This window comes from Arvicola amphibius, chromosome 2, assembly GCF_903992535.2.
Source record: "Arvicola amphibius chromosome 2, mArvAmp1.2, whole genome shotgun sequence".
Lineage (NCBI taxonomy): Eukaryota > Metazoa > Chordata > Mammalia > Rodentia > Cricetidae > Arvicola > Arvicola amphibius.
Window position 1 is genome coordinate 149,206,366 of NC_052048.2, and position 26,125 is coordinate 149,232,490.

The 26,125-nt window shown below is 54.2% G+C and overlaps 1 protein-coding gene across 7 annotated transcripts in view; it reads right to left on the minus strand.

The window, feature by feature from the left end:
* Nucleotides 1-924: 924 nt before the first annotated feature.
* The window catches only part of Agap3 (ArfGAP with GTPase domain, ankyrin repeat and PH domain 3), a 50,040-nt gene continuing 24,839 nt past the window's right edge, over nucleotides 925-26,125 (minus strand). For 2 of the 7 annotated variants that reach the window (XM_038320667.2, XM_038320665.1), the window contains 13 exons: nucleotides 25,782-25,916; nucleotides 25,518-25,645; nucleotides 23,770-23,928; nucleotides 20,198-20,290; nucleotides 15,099-15,203; nucleotides 10,133-10,301; nucleotides 6,369-6,536; nucleotides 4,872-5,012; nucleotides 3,182-3,336; nucleotides 2,986-3,076; nucleotides 2,629-2,851; nucleotides 1,714-1,969; nucleotides 925-1,585 (listed from right to left, as the gene is read on the minus strand). In XM_038320667.2, the coding sequence (XP_038176595.1) occupies nucleotides 1,379-1,585; nucleotides 1,714-1,969; nucleotides 2,629-2,851; nucleotides 2,986-3,076; nucleotides 3,182-3,336; nucleotides 4,872-5,012; nucleotides 6,369-6,536; nucleotides 10,133-10,301; nucleotides 15,099-15,203; nucleotides 20,198-20,290; nucleotides 23,770-23,928; nucleotides 25,518-25,645; nucleotides 25,782-25,916 (2,030 nt within the window). In that variant the 3' untranslated portion in view covers nucleotides 925-1,378. Of the gene's footprint in view, nucleotides 1,586-1,713; nucleotides 1,970-2,628; nucleotides 2,852-2,985; nucleotides 3,077-3,181; nucleotides 3,337-4,871; nucleotides 5,013-6,368; nucleotides 6,537-10,132; nucleotides 10,302-15,098; nucleotides 15,204-20,197; nucleotides 20,291-20,447; nucleotides 21,358-23,209; nucleotides 23,430-23,769; nucleotides 23,929-25,517; nucleotides 25,646-25,781; nucleotides 25,917-26,125 lie in introns of those variants that run through there. The other 5 variants (XM_038320670.1, XM_038320671.1, XM_038320666.2 and 2 more) reach the window with 4 other exon arrangements.

Here is a 26,125-nt window from a genome sequence, read left to right on the forward strand (position 1 = left end):
GCCCAAGCAGCTTGTCTACCGAGTCTGGAGCTAGCCCATCCTGTGTCCGGGAACTGAGTCCTGTACCTACTTATGGCACTGTTCAGATCCTGCCATGTAAGACTCTTAACAGACTTGAAAGGGGGGATGTGGATGAAAAAATAAAATCTGGTTTCCTCTCAACAGCGTTATTTGATTATTAACCGACATGTGGGTTAAGTGCCCACGCAGAGCAGCAGCCCATCGCCTGTTCAAGATGTTTCAGAAAATATGGGCCATGAGCAAGGTGGTTCCAGGGATAGGAAACAGATCCAGCACTGAAACTCAGTCAATTCTCATCCATCATAAACTAGAAGGGAGGCGTTTCCCCAGGGTTTCTTTCAAGAATAAAGGGAGATGGCAGGAAGAGAAGAGAAGGGGATCTGGACTCCGCTTCCAGCTTAGCTAGGGACAGGTTAAGCTTAGAGCGCTGCTGGAGGTCGCGGTGGCTCTTGGCCCTGCCCCTCCCTTCTCCTCGAAAGGCATGGGCAGGCGGCTTTATCACACAGCTGTTCTGGTCACTCTGGGAGAGCCTCCACACAGCCCTGGATGCCTCCCTCACTGGCCACAGCGGTGTTGGAGTCTCTGTGGAAGAAGCAGAGGCTATGCCGTTGCACAAGGGCATGGTTACTACACAGAATGCCAACTACAGCAGAGATCATCGGGAGCTTTCAGGAGTGGGCGGTGAGAGGATAAGGCGGCACAAAGCAGGAAGTAGAGCCAGTCTCCTCCGTCATGGGCAGGTTTGCTCTGTCAGCTTCCCCTGCCCAGGAAAGCCGAAAGAACTGACAGGAGGAGGTAACTAAGGAGAGCAGGGGCCATAAATCTCAAGACAGACCACAAAAGCAGAAAGTGGAGGTGAAGGTCACTCTGGGAAGGTCAGGAAACCGAGCACAAACAGAGAAATGACGCCACACATACTGCCTGGTTTATTGGCTCATCATACACACGCCACGTATATACACGAACATAAATACTCCAATGTACAAATTTTACATGGGACTCACAGACTGGCCCCCTGGTCTCTCATCTGGCACCCCCATCCTGTGTCCTGTCCTTCCCCACCCATTGCAGGGTGAAGGCTTGTGGGAGCTGTCAAGAGGAGGCAGGGTTCTGGAGGAGGGAGAGGTCCTGCCCCCCTCTCCTCACAGGTACCTCCAAAGGGTTCTGTCCCTTAATGGCACCATAGGGCAGAGGGCTGCACAACACACTCCTGCTCTCTGCTGCAGCTCAAATCCCAAACCTCTCCTCCATCCCTGGACCCTTCTCCTTTCCTCCTCTTCACTGTGCATCCCTGCTTCTCCATCTGTATCCTCCAGGCCATGGAGTCCTTCTGGTCCCTCTGCCCTCTTCCTGAGCTTCATAGGAGACTAGGGCTGCGGTGCAGCTCTGCAGAGGAACTGGTGCCATTGGCAGGTTCTCTGTTGGGAGTGGGTGCTAACCCACAGCCCTCCACAGGGCACCCATGCTGAATCAAGATGTCCGCACATTCCTGGCTGCCGGCCCGGCGGGCATAGGCCAGTGGAGTCAGACCCCGGGCATCACGGCTCCTCACATCCACCCCGTACTGCAGGAGAAAGCACATTCACAGTTGGCATATGTGGAAGGAAGGCCTCAGCTCTCAGGGAAGGAGAGAGGCAGCTTCTGAAGGCTGAGAAGGGGGGACCAGGACAGGCCAGAGGTACCCAGACTCACCCAGATGAGCAGCTGTGTAAAGACCACATTGGCCATGGCACTGGACAGGTGCAGGGCTGTCCTCCCATCACCATCCCCGTATGTCTCGTTCACCTCCTCCTTGGACCCATGGGCCAGCAGCATCACCAACAGCCGCAGGTCATCCTCCACCACAGCCCGGAGTAGCTGCTGCCCCAGTGGCACATCTGAGCTTGGTAGCGGGGCCAGGAAGAGCTTCTGTTCATACTTGGCCCGGATCCAGCGCTCCTTTTCCTCTCTATAAACACAGGCCCATCAAGGCATGAGGCAATGAAGGAAGCAGGCATTTAGGCAGGGACTAGGGAGGACCACTGCAACGATGAGAATGAAGGCACAGAGGAGCCCCAGGGATCCCAGGGCCCTCAGAGGGGCAACAGGTCACATAAATAGGATAGTATTGAGTAAAAGGGGAGGGACACTGAAGGGAGACCTCTGGGGCCAGTAGGGATATGAGGGCAGAGAGGGCAGAAAGATTCCAAGCAGGCCTGAGCGGCAGCTTATCAAGCCATCTGAACTCTTTGCAATTGGTAGCACTGGAACAAAGCGGGTGACAGCCTGCGAGGGGGCCATGGCCACCCTATCTACCACCCATTCTCCCCATCTCAGCATGCAGGCTTGCATGCAGGAGTCACACAGTGATATGGGTCCTGCGCATGCGCCTCCTGCTGGCCCCTGACCTACCGATAACAGCTCAGAAAAGGCCCTGTTGTTGTGAGATGCCTGAGTGACAGGTACCAGCAGGGGAGGGACACCCCCAGAGGCCAACCGTCAAGCAGAGCAACAGTGTTTTAACCCTTCAAATACTACCAGTGCTAAGGTTCTATCCACCACCACTCCCCCCTCCTCCCCCCCCCCGCAGTGGGGGCCTGGCTGTCTCCTTCCTGGGTACTAGCTTACCTGCAGGCTTCGGGGCCTGGCTTCGAGTAGCCATCCAGAGCCCCCTCCCAGACACTGTTAGCCAGAGCATTGCCCATTGCAGTCATGACAGCTAGCAGTTCAGGTGGCCAGTCATCAAGGTCCAAGGAGCGGACCCGGGACAGGTGAGCCCCCAAGTGTCGGTGGATCCCTGAACACTCAATACACATCAGGGCGCCCAGATTCAGGCTGGCCCAGTCTGGATCTATGTGGGCAGAGGGAGAAAGATACAGCAGGTGGCACCCAGAGAGAGGGCCCTTGAGGAAGGACATCCCTTCTGCATACTGTCCACCACCCCATGCCACCACCAGCTCCCAGATCTATTGTCCTTGTACTCACTGGGGGCTTCACAGTCAATACAGAAGCTGTTGCCACGGACCGTGCGGACAGCCTGCACAGCCAGAGCTGTGTTCTGGTTCCCCAGCCGAGTCTGCCACGAGGCAGGAGAGATAAGGATAGTCGATCAGTCCCAAGTCCCCTCCCTGGCTCTCACCCAGCCAGGCTCTCCAAGCAGGCTCTACCACCCCATGCCAACCTTGTCCTTGGCGCTGCGACAGCCCTGTAGGCTGGCGAGGATTTGGGCCTGCACGCTCTGCACCCACAGCTCCCGTTCTTCTGCCGTTGAGGCCTCAAAGTGCCAGGTCTGACCGGTGAGGGACACCACCACAAACTCAAAGGACTCCTCTGCCTCTGGGGAGAGGATGTTTACACTATTAGGGCTCTTTGCCAGCACACACACCCAGGGGCACACCATTGCCACAACTCCATTCAGATCCTGCTTTGCCAACACTCATCCTTCTTCCTCAAATATGCCCACGGCAGCCCTAGGGACGCACTATTTAGGATCATTCACAAGCAGGGAAACTGCCTGCTCAAGCCCAGTTCGAGCCCTTGTCCTCCATTTCTTACCCCCTGCGGAGTCAGGAAATGATGGGGGCCTGACCATACCAGAAAGGGACACCACAAGAGGGCATCGGGAGGAAGGTGAGCTAAGTGTCTGGAGAAGGAGGTGACGGGTGCTAGAAGGCACATGCTGGGCAAGGAGGCGGGTGCGAGCACCATCCGTACGTGTCAGCTGCAGCCTCCTCATTTTGCAGCTCATTAAACCCAATATTCTGGACGGCGTCAGCACAGGGCTCCTGGGAGCTGGGCCCCTCCCCCACTGCCCTGGCATAGACAGGCAGGAAGGGCAAGTGGGTGGGGGAAGACATGTTTTCTCCAAGAACTGGAGGGTGGGAGCCAGCAAGAACCCAAGGACATCTGTAGAGGCAACAGTGGCAAACACCAGGGCTGCACTGTGACCCCAGGATTGTGCTCTCCCAGACCCCTTAAAGACAGACAAATCTATTCCCAGTGGCCACTGTCCCTAAAGAGCTGCCAATAGGCAGTGTGACTTGTCATGGGGGCTAAGGAGACCTCGTACTTACAGGGCCCTAGGGTGAGCCATGCATTCTGCCAGGGTCTTCCCTGATCCTAAGTTCTTGCTGCTTCTCTGCCACACCCCTGGAAATCTCCCCCTGCTGGTTCCTGCTCTGGGACCCTTAAGAGCACTGGTTTTCCCCACATGTAAACTGGAACCTCTCCTCTCCAGGTCCCTCCTTGTGCTTTCATGCTCATTCTACCACCACTTGGAAGGTCTTGAGTCCCTAGACCCCTGGACAGTGTCACCGTGACTTTGTATCACTGTCCAGATTCACTTGAGCCATGCCCACCCCCACAACAGTCAGAACACAGATGAGGACTTGCAAGTCCACAGATGCTACTTATGTAAAGAACGCCCCACGGGGGCTTGGGAAGACGCTGGAGCAGTGTCATGGTGACAGAGACCAACAGAGAAAGGTCAGAATAGCATCTTGACTACTGAGAGCACATGTGTGAGGCACCCGTCACATCCCCAGAGAGCACTGCCAACCCTACATCTGTGAGGAACCTCTCATGTCCTCAGCACGCATTACACTTATGGCTAACTGAAGAGACGCAGAACCAGCCTTTCTCGGCAGGTCTTGGAAGCTCTCATGCTGCCTGCCTTTCTCCAGGAATGACAGAAGCAAGCCCAGCTCAACAGGAAGGATTCAGTAAGGTGAAGGGTCTAGGTTACCAGGGGGTCATGAGCTGCTTTTTTCAGGAATCATTCATAGAGAGTGCTTCCTCCGTCTATCACAGAAACAACTGTGCTTTTCGGTACTACACCCATATCCCACTGCCCACCTCTGGGTCCCCCTAACCTTCAGCAGCACTGCTGGGGCCGTCTGTTCGGGGGGTCCCGGTGGTGCTCTTTTTCCGGCGGTGCTTCTTCCGGTTGGAGTGGGGAGATGGGGGAGGCTCCAGCTTGGGGCTGGAACTGAGTACCTCAGCTGGGCCACTGGCTGGTGAGGGGAGAGGTGGAGATGTGTGGGAAGAGGGAGGAAAGCTGGGCACAGGGTATGGGGAGAGCCAGTCCTGCTCACTCTAGGTGGGTGTGCAGGGCACCTTCTCTGGGCCAGGGACTGCCCAGGCCTCCCAGCCCCAAAGCCTCCTGCCCTGAAGGAGGAGAACTAAGAGCTGGAAACTTAGGCAGAGCAGGGATAAAGCAGAGGGAGGCAAGAGCTTCTGCAGCCTGGAGGGGTGGAAGGCGGGCGGCCCAGGGAACTCACAGGGAGCTGAAGCCCCAGTAGCTCCGCACCAAATTTATCCTCAATCACACTCCCCGCTCCTCACAATTAATAGCAGAATTAGAAACAATCAGGGAGCTGCCTAATTACTGTCAATTAGAGCGCGCTAATCAAGCTCCGCTCCCACACCCCGCCCGGCGCTCACCACTAAATGTCAAACTTCATTAGAGGCAGACACACTCCCTCCCTCCCTGACTACCTCCTTCCAGACTCAACAGAGGGGCTTCACCAAAGCCCAGACAGGCCATGGGTCGGTGACCCAAGGGAATGGCCCTGGCTCCATGCTTACTTTCCCCAAGGTGGCCTTGCTTCAGGATGGGGACATGTAGGGGTTCTTCTGGCTACTGGGCACAAAGCACAGTAGCTGGGCTTTCTGTTTGTACTGGGAGTGGGGAAGGGTCTGTGAGACGCCTCTGGAAGAAAAGTAAAAGTGACCTACCCCCTGCCCAGTGAGTAGGAGCTCAGGAGAGTGGGCAAGCAGAGCAGAAAGGGTCTGTGGCTAAAAAGTTATGGGATTGGGGGAGATAATATTTGGGAAGAGCAAAGGAAACAGGATGGATGAAAGCCAGTCTCCAGCTCTTTGGACATCAGGCCCAGTCAAGGGAAGCAGGACATGGGCAGAAGCCTTTCAGGACAACCCTGCAGAGACTAGGACCTTCTCTGCAATGGCAGGTCAGTGCTGCCCCCAGATATGTCTCTCATGATGTACAGCCCCCAGCCTCCAATCTCCCTATTCTGCTTCTCTGTCCCCCTGCCGAGAGGCTGATGAGCTGACTGTGCAGGGGGCTGATGGGGATGCAGGAGGGCCACCAGCAATGCTTGAGGGCTCAGGAAGAAGAAACTACAGAGGGCAGGCCTGTAGGCCTGGGGCCAGAGAAGCTGGCTGCTGGAGAAGGGACTGAGTCCCTAAGGTACCCAGCCCTGTAGTATATAGTATCTGAAACAAGCCCTGAAGGATTCCGCTGGGCCCCACCCCATCACTCTCCCAGCTTTTGGGAGCCCTCTCTCGCTCTCTCTCTGATTTTTCAGCAGATACCAGAAGAGGTGGGAAGTGGCAGAGCCACCACTCACCAGGGTGCTGCATGCTGGCAGGCAGGGCAGCTGCCTCATTCCACTGGTCAGCACTGGAAACCGAGCAGGAGCGCTGGTGCAGCCCCTCAGGGAGCAAGCCAGCCCAGGCTGAGCTGCTGTGGGAGCGCTCAGAATGCAGTGATGCGCTGCTGGCCGAGTGGGGGGCACCTGGGGGAGGGGAAGGATCAGGCTGGGAGGAGGGACAGGTGGGGGCTACATATAAATAATATGCTAAACAAGTCACAGGGCAAAGCCTGAGTTAACTCCAGCTGAACAGTTAGTTACCAGAAAGGAGGGCCTGGGCTTCACTAGGTAGTGTCAGGCTCACTGGGGCGTGCCAAGGCCTCCTGCAGCCTCCACACCTGAAGGAGCAGACTTCTAGCCTTCATATCCTCCTTTCTCCGAGAATATAAAGGACCACGGCCATCACTGTGACTGAGAGCTGGGAGAGGCAGGGGCATGGGTGCACACAAGGTCATCCACACTTGTGGTCTCCTGGCCAAGGCTGAGTGCCGCAACCTGGCACTCCCCGTACTCACACCCCACTCAGGTCCCCGCATCTAGCACTTCAGTCGGCATGTCACTTGCTTTGCCTCAGCTTTGCTGCCATTCTGACGAGAAATAAGTGTATCAAATTCAAGTAATTATGTCTAATTAGTATTAGTAATTATCCTGTTGGGCTGGAGAAAATTAATCTTTCGTTTCCCATCAGGGAAGAAAGGCAAAGCCAAGGGGAATCGAAGGCTTGAGGAGTTCAAGGCTGGGCAGGCACAGCCCACCACGAGCAAAGAGGATGAACATTCAGCTCTCCCTGGCTCCACCCAAGGCCCAGATAGAGGCCTTCTAAATAGGGCCTGGCAACAGCCACAAAGCCTGCGTCACTTATGGAACCGAAGCTTCTTTCTCCTTCTTCAGTGTCCCCAAGACTGAGGGTGGTGATGAGGCTAGGAAGGAACGACCCAACAGATGGCCCAGGACAGGTGGGACACAAACCCAAATGTTCTCAGGATTCCTGAGAAACTCCAGTGTGTAGGTTCAAGTGCAAGCTGATAAACTAGAGCCAGCCAAAGCTGGAGGAGGCAGGCAAGGGCAGGCAAAAAGAAATGCCAAACAGCTGGTCTTGCAGCCTGACAGGCCAAGCATGTGGACTGGGTTTCTGGATGTCTAAGGAAGCACAGAGCTGAGGCAGCTGTAAGAGGAAGGGGGGGGGCATGCTGCAAATGCTCTGCAGAGTGGCTCTTCAAGGCAGAGATGAGCTTGATGCTACCCTTCCCATTGCTACATAATGACTGGACACAGTAAGGGCTTGTAACATGAACGTGGTACCCAGGCTTCAGCTCCCATCCTCAGGTCTCAGAGGTCCCCTCCCTAAACATTGGAGGCCCCTTACTTTTCCCTACTTCTTCCTAGTCCCTATGCCTTCTGGATTCCAAACAGGACCCCCTAATCCCTTGCCTGGACCAAAGGTATCATAGGCCCAACTTCCTCCCCAAGGCCCCAACTCAAACCCTGAGGGAAGGAAAGTGCTTTCCTTTTCTTTGTTAATTCTCCCCTCATTACGCCTGCAATCCCACAATCAGTGTGCACTGTAATTGTCGAATTTGATGCTAATGATTAATGAATTAAACATGGAGCCATCAATTAGTCCTCCGAGGATAATTCTGCATAAAGCAGCGGATAATGTAATTACAGTAACAAAGATAATGAGATGTTAACATCGCCCGGTGAGCGAGAGACATGTGTGAGTGTGCATGAGGGTTGGTGTCAGCATGCGGCAGGAGGAACTCGTGCTTAGGAAGCGTCATCCATGTGTTTCTGTGTGTGGGTGCCGTAATTAGAGGAGTGAGCTGCTGGGGCTCCCTCCTGCATTCCACTGCGGCATCCTAGGTGAAGGCTAGGTGGGTGGGCCCAGACTGGGATGGGACAGGCCAGAGGCATCTTGCTTCTTCCATTTTTTGGGGAATACTCCAGTTTTTCTCTCACTACCCATCTTCAAAGACAGGTCTGCTTTTTGGCCACTTTACTCCCTACCTCCTGTGGTACCAACAAGAACCCCATGATGAGGCTGGCCAGATAGGGATCCCTGGGAGACACCCTAGTGGTTCAGCACTGAGGACAGCATATGACCCAATATTTCTGCCATCAAGGCCAGCCTCTACAGCCCATCCTATTTAGCAGGCTATCAGCAAATAACTCCCATAGGTAGACTGCTTCCTTGGCCTGTTCCCTTTCCACTGTCCAGAGTTCTCCCTGTATACATTTCAAGGCCTCCCCATTTCTGGCTCATGTGCTTAACGGAAGCAACAGAGTAAATCCCAGATCCCATACCTACAGGATTTTACAGTCAGATTAGTGCACCTCTCAGTCCTTGTTTTCTCATGGAAACAGGATGGTAATCTCCACACGCTGCTGTGGCCCTGGTGCCCAGGTCAGAGACAACCACCGTGCTGGCACAGATAACTGATGACATTAGGTCCCTCTTTCAGCTCTCCCCACACCTCCAGCTCACTCACAAGAAACCAGCCACAAATAAAGTACCTTGCTCCAAACAAGGACCATTTTTAGAGGGCGGTAGAGTATAGCTCATTGGTAGATTATTTACTTAATGTGCACAAGGCCCTAGGTTCAAATCCCACCAGCATTTACAGCGAACAGTTTTTTATTGTTTGGAGTTTGTCCTTAGGCCTATCTATGTTCTCTCAGTATCTAAGACGCCCTCCTATCATGTAAAAAGAACTCCCCATCTTACACCCTCGGCAAGATGGCACATCTCAGGGGAAAATTGGTACTTTTATGAGTGGGCCTCTGGGGCAAGGCACAGGGTCAGCACTGGTAAACCACCTGTGTCCTGAGCAGCAGTCTCAGGAGAGTCAGGACAACTGAGGACATTAAACCCTGCAGAAGGGTCCAGAAATCCAGGGCAGGTCTAGGAGCAAAGAAAGTGAGTGAGGAGAAGAAAAAAGGTCCAGGGAGAGTGAACGGCACTAGGACCTGGGACAGAGGGCCTTCCTTGAGACCACACTGTTACATGAAGAGTAAGAGTACAGCCAGGGACCAGAAGATGACTTCGTGATTAAAAGCACCTCTGTTCTTCCAGAGGTCCTGGGTTTGATTCCCAGCACCCACATCAGGTGATTCACAACTGTCTGCAACTTCATTCTCAGGAGAATCTGGATGCCTCTGGTCCTGGTAGACACTTTCACTCTTCCTCACAAACATACACAAGCACAAACACACCCCCACACAGGAAAGAACACAGGCATAGAAAAGCTACCCAGACATAACTGTCTACTCATGGTCCTGGACTCTCCATTCCCCATGGTGGACAGAGGACAGTTCTCCTGCCCTCCCAAACCACTGGGTTTAGACCCAGTACTTTCTGTGCAGAGGCCCTGCATCTACTACACCTGAGGTGGCTGCCTGGGTAAGCCCAGGCAATTCTACCCACTCCTGTGGCAAGTGAGTCATTGGCCTGCCTTAGCTAAACTGCAGGGAGGCAGGCCAAGGATCACTAGCTGTCCCCACATCCAATCCCAAGGCTCCCAATCCCCACCTGATAGCCACAGCTACCTCAACTATCACTGTTAGGTCTGCATACAGGACATGACTCCTGGTGGAGAGGATCTTCAAAGTGGGACCTTGGCTGGTGAGCATGTTCGCAGCTCTGATGTCTAGGCTGAGAAGTAGCCTGTCGTGCTAGGCCCATTCACATCCACTCCTCCATTTCTGAAACTCCCCACTCTCCTTCACAGTAGCCACCTCACCTGTGCCTCCACCCAGCTGTGTGTTACTCCGCTCCATGGCCAAGCCATTGGCACGGGGACTGGTGCCTGGGGCTGTGGTAGGTGTGGCTCGGGGCAGGCGTTTCCCTGGCACTTTCACGGTTGTCCGGAGGAGGTCAATCTCCTTGCCATGGATGTTCTGCATGTAATCCTAAAGGTGCACAGACGACAGAAGATGCATTAGAAGCTGCTGCTCTCCTCAGCAGCTTGTCTCCAGTACTACCCAAGACTCTTCCCTCACTGCTAATGGGGGGGTTGGGGGGGGCAATGAAGACACACACTTAGTCTCAAAGCAGGTTTTTGAGGCCCAACCAAGTCTCCAAATCTAGATCACACTCAAGTCTTCACAGTGCCCCAAAATAGGCTCTAGAGCCAAGCACTTAGGCTCAAGGCCATGGCTTAGGTGGTAAAGAGATAGATAGGGCACCTGTGTGGCTGAGGAGGGAAACAACGAATTCTGAGCTAAGGACAGAGCAGTTCCAAGTTTCCATGATGCTCCTATCACAAGTTGGGCACTGAGGAATAATCAGCCCTTAGGATGGCCCCGGATGACAATTTGTTGAATAGTTTATAGGACAGTCTTGAACTTTTTCCGATGGACTTGGGAAAGCATCAACACATACCGTGGATTTTCTGTCATCATCAGACTGTTATTTGCCCATCCCTGGGTTGTGCGTTATGTACAATATATACAGTTAATTAATTTATCGGTATATTTCAAATTCCAACTAGCTAAGTGAGGCATTTCCAGGCTCAACTCACGGCAATCCTCCTGTCTCAGACTCCAGAGCGTTCTTTGCCCTATGTTGGAGGTAAAGAAGCTGAGGCTTAGGAATGTTAATCCGCTCAAGATCACAGTAGGTAATGGAGCTGGACCAAGCCCAGGTTTGCAGATTCCCAAGGCTGTGCTTCACAGGTGACAGCTTAAGCTTGCCTGCAGGCTAAAGACTACAGAACCCTCTGTCCCTGCAGCTGTTGGTTAAAGCTAGACCTGACCTGGAGCCTGGCTTTGACTACAACTTCCCCTCTCTCTCTCCAGACTGCTTTGGCTTCTACATGAAGATAGTTCCAAGCTCTCAATCTCCATACTGTATGACAAAAATTCCTCCCTTGGTGCTATGTAACTTCCTGAGAGAAGAATCTAAAATTGTATTGATCAGATATAAAACCCAACCTACTGCTGCTCCTCCAAGGTGTGTTGAGGGCTGAGTTTTAATCCCTGCCTCCACTGCGTCTTGATCTGTGTCTGTGCCTTCCTGCTTTGTCTCTTGCTGTGACAAGGCCTGGCTCAGGCACAGTTGTTCTAAGATCTTGCTCATCTTTTTGGATTCCTAGAAAAATCTACCAAGAAATCAAAGAGAATAGCCTCCAACCCATGAGGACCTCGACACTTCTGGCCTCAAGGTCGTACGCCCACAGACTGCCTCACTTGACCATTCTCTGCCCCACCAGGCAGTTTTGGTCCTCTGGTCTTTACTTTAGTGTCTAGTATGTAACCTTTCTCTCTCCCTCCACTCCAGGCTTGGTTCTCCATGTGCTCATCTCTAGATTTCAGTCTCTGGACACACTGAGCTCTGGTTCTTGTTCACATCTTCAGTCCTTCTATATAACATCTTGCATCGGCTGCTCCAGACAACTGCCAACAGCTGGCTGGGCCAAAGGCCCAGCTGTAGTCCCTCTCCTGAGGGAGGGGCTTGGGTTGCTCCAGTTCGCAAGGAGGTCACAGCAATTATAACAGTTTTCAGGCCCTACTCAAGCTCTGAGATGCCCAAAGCTGGGATGTGGCACGAGAAAATGACCCTAGGCCAAGAACAAGAGCTACACAGGGGATTTTATTCAAGGCCAAGGAGCCAATAGCTGGCTAGCACAGAAAAGACTGCCCAACTTCTGCATCTGACTATACCATATCCTGTGGCTTAGGCAGGAAGAAACCCTCAGAAGTTTGGGCTGAGTGGTGGGCTGTCTGATGCAGCCTGGGCTTGGAGGGCATGGTGAGGAGCCTGGAGGAGCACCAGCAGGAACAGGGACCTCAGGCAGAGAGCAATAGCGTTTCCCTCCGTCAGCAGAACAGGGAGCATGGTGGTGGCAGCGGCTGCTCAGGAGAGCGGTCACCACGGCTGCCTTTATTACCCACCATCAAACAGCAATTTCTTCCCCAGCCTCCTCGCTAATTACCCAGCCAGCGTTCTCATCTCGTTTTATTACTGGAATTAACAACGAGTTCAGAGCGTGGAAAGCTATTAAGATGTGTGATTAAGCCACATTCAATTAGTTTCTACAAACAATTTAATTGATGTTGCAGATAGAATTAACAGAAGGTGATTGTGTGAATGGCTCCGCTGGCTGCAAAATGGGGGAGACTGTGGCAGGCTCTCTTGGGCCAGGCGAGATTCGGGCACGAAGCTTGCGGCCTGCCCACCAACTCATGCTCCACATGCTGGGCCTAGCCGCTTCCATTACTAGAAGAGGCTTAGACACTGTGGTCCTGGCTCTCAAGTGAGACCTGTCCCCTTCAGGGAAGCCAGCAGACCCAATCAAGGCTGAGAATTGTTGGGGCCTTTTCTTTCACTGTCGAGATTAAGGTTCCAGCATCCGAGGGACCTATGACTCTTGCAGGTTAGACTGCTAGGTCACTACTGAGTTAACACACTTCTGAGGTCTGAGGAAGGTGGCAGATGGAAAACAGAGGAGAGAGCAAGGAGAGGATGGACAAGCCAAAGCCACAGGGCAGGTCAAGCACGAAAGTAATAAACCTAGAAATAAACCAGGCCTTGCTGTGTCCAAGAGGAAGCTTTCAAGGGAACTAGCAACTCTGATGAGAAGATGAATCTACAGGGAAGGCCAGGCTGACTGCTATGTCAGTACCCCCTGACATCCAATGTGATGGATGTGATGGTGGAACCAGCTCTTTAGCTGTCTGACCAAGTGATACAGTTTGAGATATAGCCACACAATCCTCACAGAGCCCAAGGGGACCTGGAGGGTTAGAATCCAAGAGACTACTAGGTCAGTGGCTGTCATCTCTCAGGAGTTCACCCTGGGCAGGCCTGGAGGCCCCGGGCCCAGGTCCTGTCACAGGCCTCTGAGCACAGTTCAGCTTCGGGAGGACCTGGGAGACTTGGATGCCCAACCAGGTCCCTGGCAGCTTTACCTGCTTACTCTGTTCTGGCTTTTGCAGCCAGTCTCAGAGGTAGGTGTTCTCGGTATGCACTGGCAAGTCCAGGTAATACTGATGACAATGGATCCTCATCTCCGTTCAATTACTAGCTGGGTGGCTAGAATGCGCTACAAACCCGCTGAGCCACTACTTTCCAGCTGTAGCTGTAGGAATGATGTTCCTACTACCTTCCCTCTTTCCCTCTGGTTCCAAAACCAGAACTTAGCTTGATACAACTGAGCGCCCCCCACCCCCGTCTCCACCGCTCTTCGCCCTGGCTCCCCTCACTTTCCAGTACAAGGAACAAGAAAAGGGACAGACCCCCACACCCAGCCATAGTTGCACAACCAGAAAGACAGTGTTGAGGATGTAGGCAGGAGGAAGGCAGGTGTCCTAGTCAGCTAGTTCTCAAGCGCTTGGTCCAGATGTAAACTACAGAGAACATATGCCAACCTGCCCAGTAGACAGAGGGTGAAACATGACGAGAGAGCTGGCAGGCGCTGGCATGTTCCTGGGTCTCAACACATAGTCCAGTTTCTCCTGCAACTAGGGAGGACCCCTCAGATCCCTTTTGTAGGGAACACTCTGAATCTACGGTCTGTCTAGCACACATTCCTCCAGCCCTCCCTGGGTGCAGGGTTCCATGGAGAGGCCTTGTACCAGCAGAGGGCACCGTTGGCCTAAGACGCCTTTTATCTCTGCAGTCAGTGCCACCTGAATTAGCCAACTGCCTCCTGTTGTCTTCTGAGGGCATGGGAGAAGGACGAGGGCTGTGTGAGAAACGGGGTCGAGGTGAGAAGGGCAGCTGCTGTAATAAATGGATGTGGCCCTTTGTCTCTCAGGGACCACAACCACCTGGCATTCTGGCACAGGAACTAAGAGGATTAACTTAACCAATGTTCCCTGTGCTAAGCAGAAAGGCCAGTACCCCAAGGAATCAGCAGAGGGGAAGATGGGAATCACTCGCTGCAGACTGGACTGAATGGAGACCTCCCAAGGCCTGTTCTGTCCAGGCCTACATCCACACCAGGCCTCTTTCTCTGGAGGGTTATCTGGGTAGGCCTCTTAGGACCACGTAATGGCCAGGAAATGCAAACCCTGGAACCTGTGGGGCAGGACTTCCCTGACATCCTGTGATTTAAAGATGGGCTAGGGACCCTCTGAGGCAAGCCCAGAGCTTTTGAGCGGGGGTCGGGGGGAGGTGGGGCTGGCCCACGTGCTGTGCTCGAGGGGCTTCACAGGAGAACTCATTAGCCCCACAGTGGGGTGGTGACAGAGATGGATTCTGGTGACAGCTGTGAGCTGGAGCCACGCAGTGAGGGGAGGAGAAGGAAGGAGGTGGGGAGAGCTGCCACAGGGGCCACATGATGATCACTCCAACACCCATGCCCGCACTGCTGGGCACAGACCATGTGTGCTCCAGACCTTTCTACTCCTCCTAGGCCGAACTCAACATCCAGGCTCACCCATCATCACTGGCCCAGCAGCCCAGTGTTCCTCATGCCATGGTCAGCTACAGATACTTGTTTGGGAATATACATGCCCTTGGCCACAGAAGTACTATAGTTACACGGGACACAGAGCCTGACTGGCCAAGGAGGGGTAAGCTGGCCATAACACCTCAGCTTAGCATAATTGGTGGAGAGCTTGCTTTATAGGAAAGGCAAAACCTGGGTCTTGTGCTCTTCCCACACTACAGAAGTATGGTGCATTCTCAAAGAGAATCCATGAGATCACCGGGAGTCCTTACTCTGTCTCTCCCCTCATCCCCACCCCATCTTCTGGACTCACGTGCAGGCTGGGGTGGTAAGTAAGCAACCCGTTGTCACAGAGTGTCACATACTTCTTCTTCCACTCCTTGTTCAAGGACTTGCCACTCCTCTTTAGCAGGATCCCCTAAGAAGAGAGGTACAATTATAGACCAGGAGTCAGCATGTGGAACACTACACCCCAAGGTCAGGGTTCAGACCACAGACCTGCCCAAAGGTCTCTAAATTCTGATATCCGGGACCTCACTCAAGACCAGGAGCCAGCCTAGCACGGGAAGACCATGTGATTAAGCAACCAAATCCTCACCCTGCTTTCTGCTGAAACCACTGCACCTGAGCGGAGGGGTTAAAGGCCTTCAAGTGCGTTAGGAGGACAGGAGGGCATTTCCCACAGGCTCTGCTTTCAGTGGCCATCCAGGGGAGGCCGTTTGAGCAGCTGCTAATCTAGAAGGCTCTACAAGAAAGGAAAAGGACAGCTACAGAGGCTTCTGGCCTTTTACCACCTGAGAGAGCACCAATATAGGACAGGAAAATCCCTTAACTGTCCCAAGGCTCTAGACCTCATGCTAGGCACCAAGAAGTCCAAGCCTTCCATCTCAGCCACCTGAGCCAGTCAGTCAGCTGCCCCTGCTGCCCGCCCCCACGCCCAGTACAGGGGTTTGGTTTGTAAGTGCTCTACCACTAAGCAGTTTCCTTTTTATAGCAGGCGCTGACTAAATTCCCTAGCCTGGCTTCAAACTCATTCTGTAGCCTAGGTGAGCCCTCCTGCATCAGCCTCCTGAATAGCTGGGATTACAAACCTATACCACAAGGTATGGCATGATATGCTCTTCAAATGTGGAAGTCCCATAAGTAAGGGCAAGAGCAAGGCCCACGAGCAGCACGAGGACATTTGTGTGGGTTTTGTTTGCTGAGCACTCGTAGCCTAGCACGATACCTGGGCCGCAGCGAACACTGGAAGTATCTGTTAGAAGAACTGGGAAAAAAGCGCTTCCCCCCAAGACTGTGCTGTGTGGCTGTGCAAAGATGAAGGCAGGACATAGATCCGGATGGGTAATACCCACCACAGCCTTTCTTCCTCCCTCCCTCCCTGGGAGAAACCTACTACTCTAACAGGCCCTTAAAGAGGTCTCAGGACTGCTCCAAACCAGTCCACGACCATAGCACATGAAAACAGCTGGGAACACGAAGAGTACAGATGGACACCAGGTGGGTGGGTCCTCAAACCCCCCAACTCCGTACAGGTAGGAGGAAGAATGAGGTGGATTCGGTGGGCGGAGTTATGAGAGACATTTCTGGCACAGCAGGAAGGTGTATTCCGGGCTCCCCGAGGGGATGAAAGGTGATAACGCACAGACATGGAGGCAAACAGTGGGCCCTGCCCTCAGCCAGCCAGTAAACTGCCTTGGAGGAATGCCAAAGAGCCGGCCAATACCAGATTCATCCACACTCTTCCCCGAGTCCTTCTAGATCTAGCGGGTGAGATTAGAACGCTAGTTAAGGAGTGAGTATGGTGGCGGTGCCTGTGGTTGAGGGGGGCTTGAGAGGTTGAGGCTGAAGACAAGTTAAGGGCCGGCCAGCCTAGACGACATAAAACGCGATTTAGGATTTACAAATGTTCTCACCCCTGGCCACCAGGGGGCAAACTGGAAGCTGAGGAAGGGTGCTCAACCAGGAAAGCCTGAACAGCTTTAGTTCCCAGCTCCTACTTTCAACAAGTCCTATCTTTGATAACTCTCCTCCTCCTCCTCCTCCTGCCACCCTCAAGAGACAAATGTCACTACAGGAGATGCAAAGGTACTCGCTGCATCTGAGGACATACCCTGCTTTCTGATGGTGAGACCCTACCCTCAAATGGAGCTTCTGAAGGCAGACAGCCTGAGATAATTTTTTAAAAGCATCCGTCCCCCAGTCACATTGTCTGTGTCTGTGGCTACAATGTCCCTGTCATAGGCCAGCGGTAGAAGCAGAAGAGAGCCAAGTTACTTCCTCTCCTAGACCCACAGCAATGGGCCCTAAGGGCAAGCAGTCTCTGAGGACAGACAACTAACAGGAAAGCAGAGGGAAGGAAGCCAGGCGGACAGCAGGGTGCAGAATCTCCTGGGAGAATGGGGGGAATCAAAACTTTCTTGATGTTGGTCATCACAGGGCTCTCCTCTTATTCAGCCTCCAGTGCCAGGCTTCACACACCTGAACCCTCTGCCTCTAATCCCCGGGCCCAGCTCCCCTCCGTGCTACCAGCTGGCTAGGAACATCCAAAATCCACAACAGCTCTGAGCCTGTCTGGGTCAGAGCAGCCTTAAGACCACCGGACCTACGCAGGTCCTCTTCCACCTGGCAAGGAGGGCAGAAGTCAGACTGCTGCGGAGGCAGCTCAGGAGCGAAGCCCTTACCGCCCAACAGAAGGCCAGACTCCCTTCCGCTTAATGAGGCTCGTTAGTAAAGGACGTGGGTGTGGCGCCCAGGGCTCGCCAACGGGCTAGAGGGCGGTAGAGTGGCCCTGGCCCAAACCCTCCACCCTCCAGCCCGAGTTCTAGGAGGGAGAGAAGCTGCGGGGGTTCCCGCTCCCTCCCTGGCCGGCCGGCTGCGCACCACGGAGCAGGAAGCAATCTGGGGCGGAATGGGAGCAGTGCGGAGGCGACAGCCCCCAGAGGACCCGTTCCCGCCGCCGCCTCCCTCCCAGCTCCGCCAGCCGACTTAATTGCGGAGTCCGGATTGATTGGGAATGCAAATGGCAACTGAAAAGCAATCTCCACTCCCAGCAGGAGCTATGGGGGAGGGGAAGGAACCGAAATGGGGAGCACGGGACAGGAGGGCGGGGAAGGGGAGGGACCACGAATGTGGCAGGGTGAGACCTGATGGGCTGGTGAGACTGGAATACACCCAGGAGGGATGCAAGGGTGCACCTGAGGAGAGCATTGGTCCCCCTCCCTTATGGGCAGGGCCTCCTGAATGGGCAGCCCCCCCACCTCTGCAGGTGGACCAAAGATGAGCGACCTCATCTTCAGCACAAAAGACAGACACTAGGCCAGACAGCTACCAGGGCCTCAATGCAGGAGGGACCTTTCCAAGAAGATCAGGGAATGTAACAAACAAGTGACCACCTGGCTTCCAGACTGCAAGTTGACAGGACTGCCTCTTCCCTCCACCCCTGCATGTGGGGGACTCAGAGAACAAATAATCCAACCTCAGCTACTGCAACCCCCAGACAGAAAAGAGAGTGGGAGCTGAGACAAGTGTTCTCATTCACTCATCAAACGTGTTTGGGTGTGTATAATAACACCACCACCACTATGAGAGCACCTGCCACCCTCAGCCTCCTACTTCCACACAGGCAGGCGAGTGGGCTGCATCCAGAGTGTACCACAAAGCCCAGGACTCCAGGGATGAAGCCATAAACAGGATCCTGTGTCATGATTCTGTGAACACAGGAACACGCTGGCATACTGAGGGTCAGGAGGAGGCAGGGGACTCTCACTGCTGCCATTCTATCTCTCAGCCTTCTCAGGTGACTCCCCTCCCAGGAGACTGACCCAACTGGAACGGTCCCTGCCAGGCATAAATTCAGTCACCCCGGGGATGAAGAAGAGAAAGCAGGAGAGAGAACAGGGTGGATCGTGTGGCTCCCTGCTCTATCCTCTGGGCCCTTATAAGCCTCCTGGGATGCTTTCTTCTATATACGCACCTACACAGAGCATCAGAATCGCCCCCTCCCACCTTAACACGTGATGCAGACACAGGGACTGGCCTGCCCCCAATAGCTCACACTGCAAATGGACTCACAAATCCCTGGAAGGATTAAACATGTCTCTCTGTAGCCACCAAATACTTGAAAGATCTGTACCACACCAGTACCAAGAACGGTCCATTTGGCACACTTAACTCCTAGCAGGTGCCTGCGCACTCAAATGTCACCCTGCACTCAGGAGCGCTGGAGCTGGACAGAGCTCCTGCTCAACACATGCACGACCACTTTCACCACCCATGCCTTTGCCAGCACAGCATCCTCACTAGGAGGCTTGGATGACCTAGTGCTCTCGGGGAGGTGTAGAGAGGGCAGACAGTGACAGCACTACTAAATTCTTTTCTTTAGGAGAAGGTACAGAAATTCATATGCCTTCTTGATAAATACAATCTCACCCTACCCCACCCAAGAAGTTTCCATTTGCACAGAGAATAAATGACCATGGAATGCCCAGCCCTAAATGGGATATCTATAACACAACCCCTACACTTAAGGCTTAGGGAACACAACAGAAGAAGGGGCAGGAAGATTCTTTCTAAGAACCAGATGACCAAGACAGTGTCTTCTGGACATGACAGGATGCTACTGAGGGAGGAGAACCCCTTTTCTTCAGGGATGAACCCAGACAGGCTGCCTAAGCAGTGAGCCTTAAACTCATATGCGTATGGGCAACAGTCAGTAACTGGAATCAGTAGATGAGAAAGAAAAAAAGTAACAAGAGACGCTCACAATGGTAGAACTGCACCGATAAATCCCAGATGGGACCATCCCTCAGTACTGCTCGTTCTCACGCTCTTTTGTCCGGCTTTGTTGTTGTTTTTTAGTTTTCTGAGACAGGGTTTCACTGTTTGGCTCTGGCTGTCCTAGAACTTGCTTTGTAGATCAGGCTGGCCTCAAACTCAGAGCTCCGCCTGCCTCTGCCTCCTGAGTGCTGGGATTAAAAGCGTGCGCCACCACTGCTTGGCGTGGACTGTGTTTTTAAAACAGGGTCATGGCCATGCCTTGTAGCTGAGATTGCCCCAGGATTCCTTACACAAACCAAGCCTTTGCCTCCCAAGTCCTGGGGTTACAGACATGTGCCACCATGCCCAATCTCTTATATTACTGCTCTCAACTCTTTTCCTTAGCCCAGAGACCAGGAGGCCCCCCTCTACAGATTGTGTGTACCAAAGAACCATCAGGTTTGGAAGCCAATTGAAGGCGGCAAGTGGTTCTCTGCTGCCCTCCGGTGGTGATGAGGAGGGAAGACAACTGTTTAGGAACCAGGTTTGTTGGGCCTCAAGCTTCAGACCAGAATCACCGTCTCTTGGTTAAAAGGTAGTCCTGGTAGGCACTGGGGAGACACATCCTGGCCCAAGAGGAGACAGAGTGCTGACCTGCTTGATGGGGATGGCCCGGCCGCTACCAATGCTGTCTACTTTGCACTCAGCAGCCTTCTTCTCCCGGTCCAGGTCAGCACCTTTTCGAGACTGGAAGAGAAAAGAAGAGGAGTGTTAGAGGTCTGGGGCCTTTTGGGGCGAAAAGCCCGCCTGCAGTTCCCCACCCTTCCCTACTCCTCCCTCTCCTGGGCAGCCCTAGCACTGGGTCAGGCCTGGGCGGCGGGTCGGGAAGGAACCGAGACACGAGTATTCCAATGGGTTTATTCTTACACACGGCACCATACAGAGCAGCACAGGTCACTGAGCCGGGCCCGCCCCTCACAAAGAGCAAGGACATGAAATACGTAGGGCGCGATGAGTACGCAGCCCAGGGGCTGGAGTGTAAGTGACGGGAGGGGCGAGGAGAGGTGGCCCGGTGGGGCTTAGGGCTGGCCAGGAGCACAGGGCACGACAACCAGGGAGAGCAAAGTCCAGAAGTGAGCGGGCAGGTGCTCGTTTGCGGCACAGACACATGGCACCGAGTGTATCGGTGTGGCCCGAGGGGCACAGTGGATGGAGAGAGAGAGGAGAGAGGCCAGAAGAGGCCCTGCGCCCTGCCAAGCTCCTGGGGCAGAGTCCACCCAAATGCGGATCCTAGGAAACGGGGAGGGGCCAAAAAGAGGGGGCAAGGCAAGCGCGGTGGCGGCGGCTTCTGGAGCAGGAGCAGGAACGGCAGAAGTCCATGCAGGAAGGAGCAGAGGAGGGGAGGGGCAGGAAAGCTCCCCCCAGGAGCAGCTGGGCCAGTGGGCTTGAGCGCCCTCGCCCCTCTGGGCCTCGTCGCTCTGGCCGGCCGGCGTGGGCCGAGCTCCCTTCTTCTCCATTCAGCGAGCCTGGCGCAGTGTCCAGCCGGGCCTGGTCCCCCGGCAGCCCCCAGCGCGGGCTCCGGCGTTCCTAGCCTTCCCTGGGGGTGGGGTTAGTTACAAAGGTTCCTGTGGGTCTCTGGAGCGGGGAGCTCGGCGGCCGCTTCTCATCTGAGAGCAGTCCCAGGGCCCGGCCCGCCTCCGGCCCCGCACAGGGGGAATGTCCAGAGGTGCTGTGTGTCACCACCTGGTCTTCTAATTTGGAAGGAGTTGGAAAGGCCTTTTTGTTGATGAAAAGTTGGAAACAGTGGCACATATCTGCAAATATCGAAAGAATAAAGATTTTGGCAAGTTATACTTAAGCCCCGCAAAAGTCGGTCAGCACTGGTGAGGGCAGAGACCCAGGCGCCTGGGGAGAGGCGGCAGCGGGATGAAGAGGAGGAGGAGGATGTGAGGAGGTTGGAAAAGGAAAGGAGGAGGAGGCCGCTAACAGCTGGACATTTGTGGCCCAGCAGTCCATGTCAGCAGGGAATGTTCACCACTCTGCTGCCCCGGCCCCATCCCTCCTGTTTTCCCAGGCTGCCAGAAGCCAAAGGTACAGGGTCCGGACAAAGGAATGCAACTGCAACGTGTGAGAAAGCCCAGCAGGGGGAGCACGAAGAACTGGGCAAAATTACTAAAGATTAAATTGCTGCCCAGCAGCTCCACAGACAGCACCTGCCTCCAGACCCCTCCGGGGGCTAAAGCCCTCTGTCCCTTTGGCCCCAGGGGGAGGAAGGAGGATGGGACTGTTGTCACTGGGTTTCCACTGACTTGCTGGTCAGGATGAGTGTGGTGAGGTCTAGCCCAGCCAGGCTGGTAAGCCAAGGGGCTGCCAACAACCAGAAAATCCCAGGAGCCAGAGTGGCACCTCCCCATGAAGGATGGGAACTGGAACCAGGGCAAGAGTGGCAACAAATGAATACATGGAGTCATGAAGGGGAGACTGGGGACATCACAACCATGCCCAGCGAGGGGTCACCAGTCACAGAACAGGCAGCACATAATAGGATCCCCCTGGAGCAGGTGTGACTCCTCCAGGAAGGATGAAGGAAGGGCGGCCCCAACAACAACGATGGGGTGAATCCCCAAGATACACCCATAGAGCTGAACATTCCTTAAGGCTGTCTCAGGGACAATGGTACAAGTGAGGTCACCATGGAAACGATGAAAAGAAAAAATAAGGTGGCCACTGTGAAGATGGAGAAAATGGAAAGGCCTGGAGGGAAGGCCGTGCTCGCAGCAGAAGGGTGCGGTGGTGCAAGGCAGCACAGTTGAGGCAGGCAGGCAGCAGAGTACACAGGGAGGGAGTCCAAAGGTACTGTGGCCATGATGCCAAGCAGGGAGGCAGGAATGACCTGACGCTGAACCAGCCACTGGGGGAAGATGGGAGGATGTTAAGAATGGAATCAAGGCAGTGGATGATTGAGACACAATGTTGATGTTGGGGAATAGGCTGTGGAGGGTGCCAATGATGGTCACTGTGACATAGGCACCCAAGGGCTTTACAGCAGCAGTAGCAGCAGCAGGTGTGGACATGAGCAGGCAGCCACCAAGACTCTGCATATCTCAATGGATGGAACAGAACAGAAAGGAGAAGCTGTGGGTCTGGAGGGTTGGAGCTGTGTAAGCACAGTATGCTCCAACAACAGCAGTAGTAGCTGTCAGCAGAAAGAGGCCAGTGAGCGCGCACACTAGGAGCCAGCAGACAGAGGGATGCAGGGCAGAGGTTTGTCAAGCAGGACAGATGTAAGAATGGAGGATAGAGGCCCAGGGGCACTGGCTCTGTCTGGATAGGGTCCAGAAAGTCTAGCCTGGCCAGCTGGATACAGGCCCAGGCCAAGAGCCAAGCCCTGGCTCTCAGAAAGAGGTGTGGTGTGATGCAGAGGGACAGGCTGCTCACCCACCTTTTGTCTGCCCACAGCTCCTGGAACAGTCCAGCCAGAGCCCCACAGAAGGGCCACAGCCAGGGCAGGGAGGGCATGGTGTGTAAAAACCGGGATGGGGAGTGGTAAGTTTAGGGACCAAAGAGCTGAGAGGTTGCCCCTGAGCAGAGAAGCTCAGTGGACCCCGGGTAGGGGCATGAGGTTGGTGGGGAAGGGCAAGGAGCTCACAAGGAGACAGGACAAACCTGAGCGGGAGGCACGAGGCAGCGTGGTGAAGCCCAGGAAAAGATGGCTAAGCCTTTGTTAAACCAATCACAGCGGTGGGTGGGAAGCATGAATGTTCCCCTCGGCAGTGGGGTAACGGAAAAAGAGCCGGAAGGCAGACTGGGAGGCCTGGCTGGGACTCTAGCTCGGCCAGCTAACCCTCTGTGTCACCTTGGGCAAACAGCCTTCCGGCCTCCGGTTCATTAGCTGTTGAATCAAAGGGGGGTCAGGGAAGTTAGGCCACGAGTCCAAAGACCCCTTCAAGCTGATACAGAAACTCTATGGTTTGGGAGGGAGGGAGGCTACAGGGGGTGAGCATGTGCACAGGGGAAGGTCTGAGGGAAGCCCCTCCTGGGCTCAGAGGTATGGCCTGGAAGTTGCTGCGGGTCCAATGAGGAACCTTGAGGAGCCCTGTGTGTCTAAGTGTTAAAGAGACTGCATCCTCTTGACCTGGGGCTGCCTGCCCTCCTGCTCGGGAGCTCGGCACAGCCCTGCCTGCGCAGTGATGGCAGCTGGGCAGGGAGGAGGACGGGGCACGTACCGTGAAGATGTTGGAGCGCCTCTTGGATTGCTTGCGGATGGGCGTGGGGGTGGAGGAGGCAGCGATGGTCTCGATGCGCAACTCCCGCTGGCTGATGCTGGGGGTGGAGGGGACTGAGGACGAGTAGTCACTGAAGGCGCTGCTGCCGCCATTCGTGGCCTAAGAATAGAGAGGGCTGCTGAGAGTGACCTGGGCAGAGGGCAGACAGCACTCCTAAAGGTGGTACTGAAGGGAGCTGGCATGTTCTGGAGGCCAGTGGAATCCAACTGCCACCACGAGGAACTTTACTGGGGTGCTGGAAGGGATCGGATGGGGATGCTTCTGTGCGAACCTAAGAACGGGGCAGAAGCTAACGTTCCAAAATCAGGGACATAGCCTGAAAGTGTGCCAACAGTGGCATCATGGTTTGCAGGTGGTCTGGGACAAGGAAGTAGGTCACCATTTCTAAATCCTCAAAATCAGGGGCAGAAGGCTGGGTTCCCTGAGCTGGGACTGGGCTCAGGATGTTGGCAGTCTGAGGTTTGCTTTGACAAAGGGTATGGCAGAAAGCAACAGTCTGAGGTATAGTGCAGAACAGAGCGAAGGCTGCCACGCACAATAAGCTGCAGATGGGGAATGGAAGAGGAAAGAAAAAAAAAGCCAGAAATGTTTGTAGGATGGAGACAGAGGCCACAGAAGTGTCTTTCCCAGGACCAGAGAGATGGCGCATGGAAATCAGGCCTCGCTAGAGTGCCAGGTCCCATCTCCAACAGTAATAACCAAGGGACTGCAATGCACCCCTGCCTGTAGCAGCCCCCCAAGGACAGGCCCACTGCCAAGGGGCAGGGTGTGACCTTAGCCCTGTTGGTGAAGGTAGGTGCACCACTTAAAAGATATAAAGACATTCTTCTCTGTTCCCTCCTTACTCCATCTTTTCACTGAGGAACAGTGTTAAGAACCCTGTGCCTTCTTACAAGTCCTAAGAAGAAGGGCCCTGGCACTGTAGCCAAGCTGTCATTGGAAAGCAGTGACTGACCATTAACCACCGTGGATGACTCTGGGCTTGCGGCAAAGGGCGGTGAAGCAGAGCAGGAAGGGTATGCAACTATGGAACCAAGCACTGGCCCACACGTCAAAGGTCAAACACTAACCCAATAATAGGCCCAGATATAGACAAATGTCCAAATGATATGACAGGACATGCAATGGCAGGAACTGGCTCAGAGTCTGCGCATTCCGAGTGGAGCTGAAATCCAAGCACCTTCATGAGGATATGCTGCTCTTCTAATATAAAAACACTGCCACAGGGCACAGAGGGCCAGCCTTAGTGCCTAGTAGGCTTGGGCTGTCAGTCACTCCCTCCTCTCTGGGAAGAAGGCACTGCACCTGCAACCAAGTGGAAGTGTTTGTCCATTAGAGAAGACAGTGCCAGCCTGCCTTAGCAAGAGGAGTGCAGAGCACAGCAGAACTTTTCTCTCGTGCCTGCTAAGGTTTCCTTAAGCAGTAGCTTAGGAGACCATTTAAAGGGAGTCCACTAGAGTATGTGTTTGTGATGTCTTAGATAAAGTAGTTGGGAGGGAAGACAGAGGAGTGAATAGCATAGAAACTGGGGCAAGGGGCAGTTGCCACAAGGAAGAGGCCAGACCAAGGCCAACCATGCAGGCTACACGAAACTGGAGCTACAAGCGAGGTTAGGAGTCAAGAGAGATGAGGCAAAGATGCTGGGAAACAGACACACAAAGCCAGGAAGTACAGGGAGGCGACCGCACCTGATTGATGTGTACAGCCGGGATGGAGGCAGCAGACACGGCCGAGTGGCTGGGTGAGTTGGGCAGGGACTTGCAGGGCCCAATGGCCAGCTGCTGCTTCTTCCGCAAGGCTACCACTTTCTGGGCCACTGCAGGGAATAGCAAAATCAATTCTACTGACTGGAGAGAGGGGTTGAAAGCCTAGCTTGCGGCTCCCCAAATACACATTGCATTAGTTGCTTGCCACAGAGCCACCCTATACCCAGCTCTGGGATCCTGAGTTACCATCCTGGAAGACTCGTTCCACATTGAGCCCATAGGTTGCACATGTTTCGTAGTAGGTGCAGCGCTTCAGGTCTGTGGACAGCTTGCGGGCCCTGCTGTCATCAATGACCCGGGGATTGGCGGCACTGATGGCATCTGTTGGAAGATGGGGGAATCACTCAGCTGGCTGAGAAGCAGCAGAGGATAATGCACTGGTGGGCAGGCAGAGGGCCAAGTGGGGTGCACAGAGTATGGAGAACTCAGGTGCCTAGACCTTGTTTCATTCTACTCATGCCTTTTTGAGCAAAAAAACAAACCAATGATTTAACGAGTCCATGCCCATTCAATGAAAACACATGTGGGTA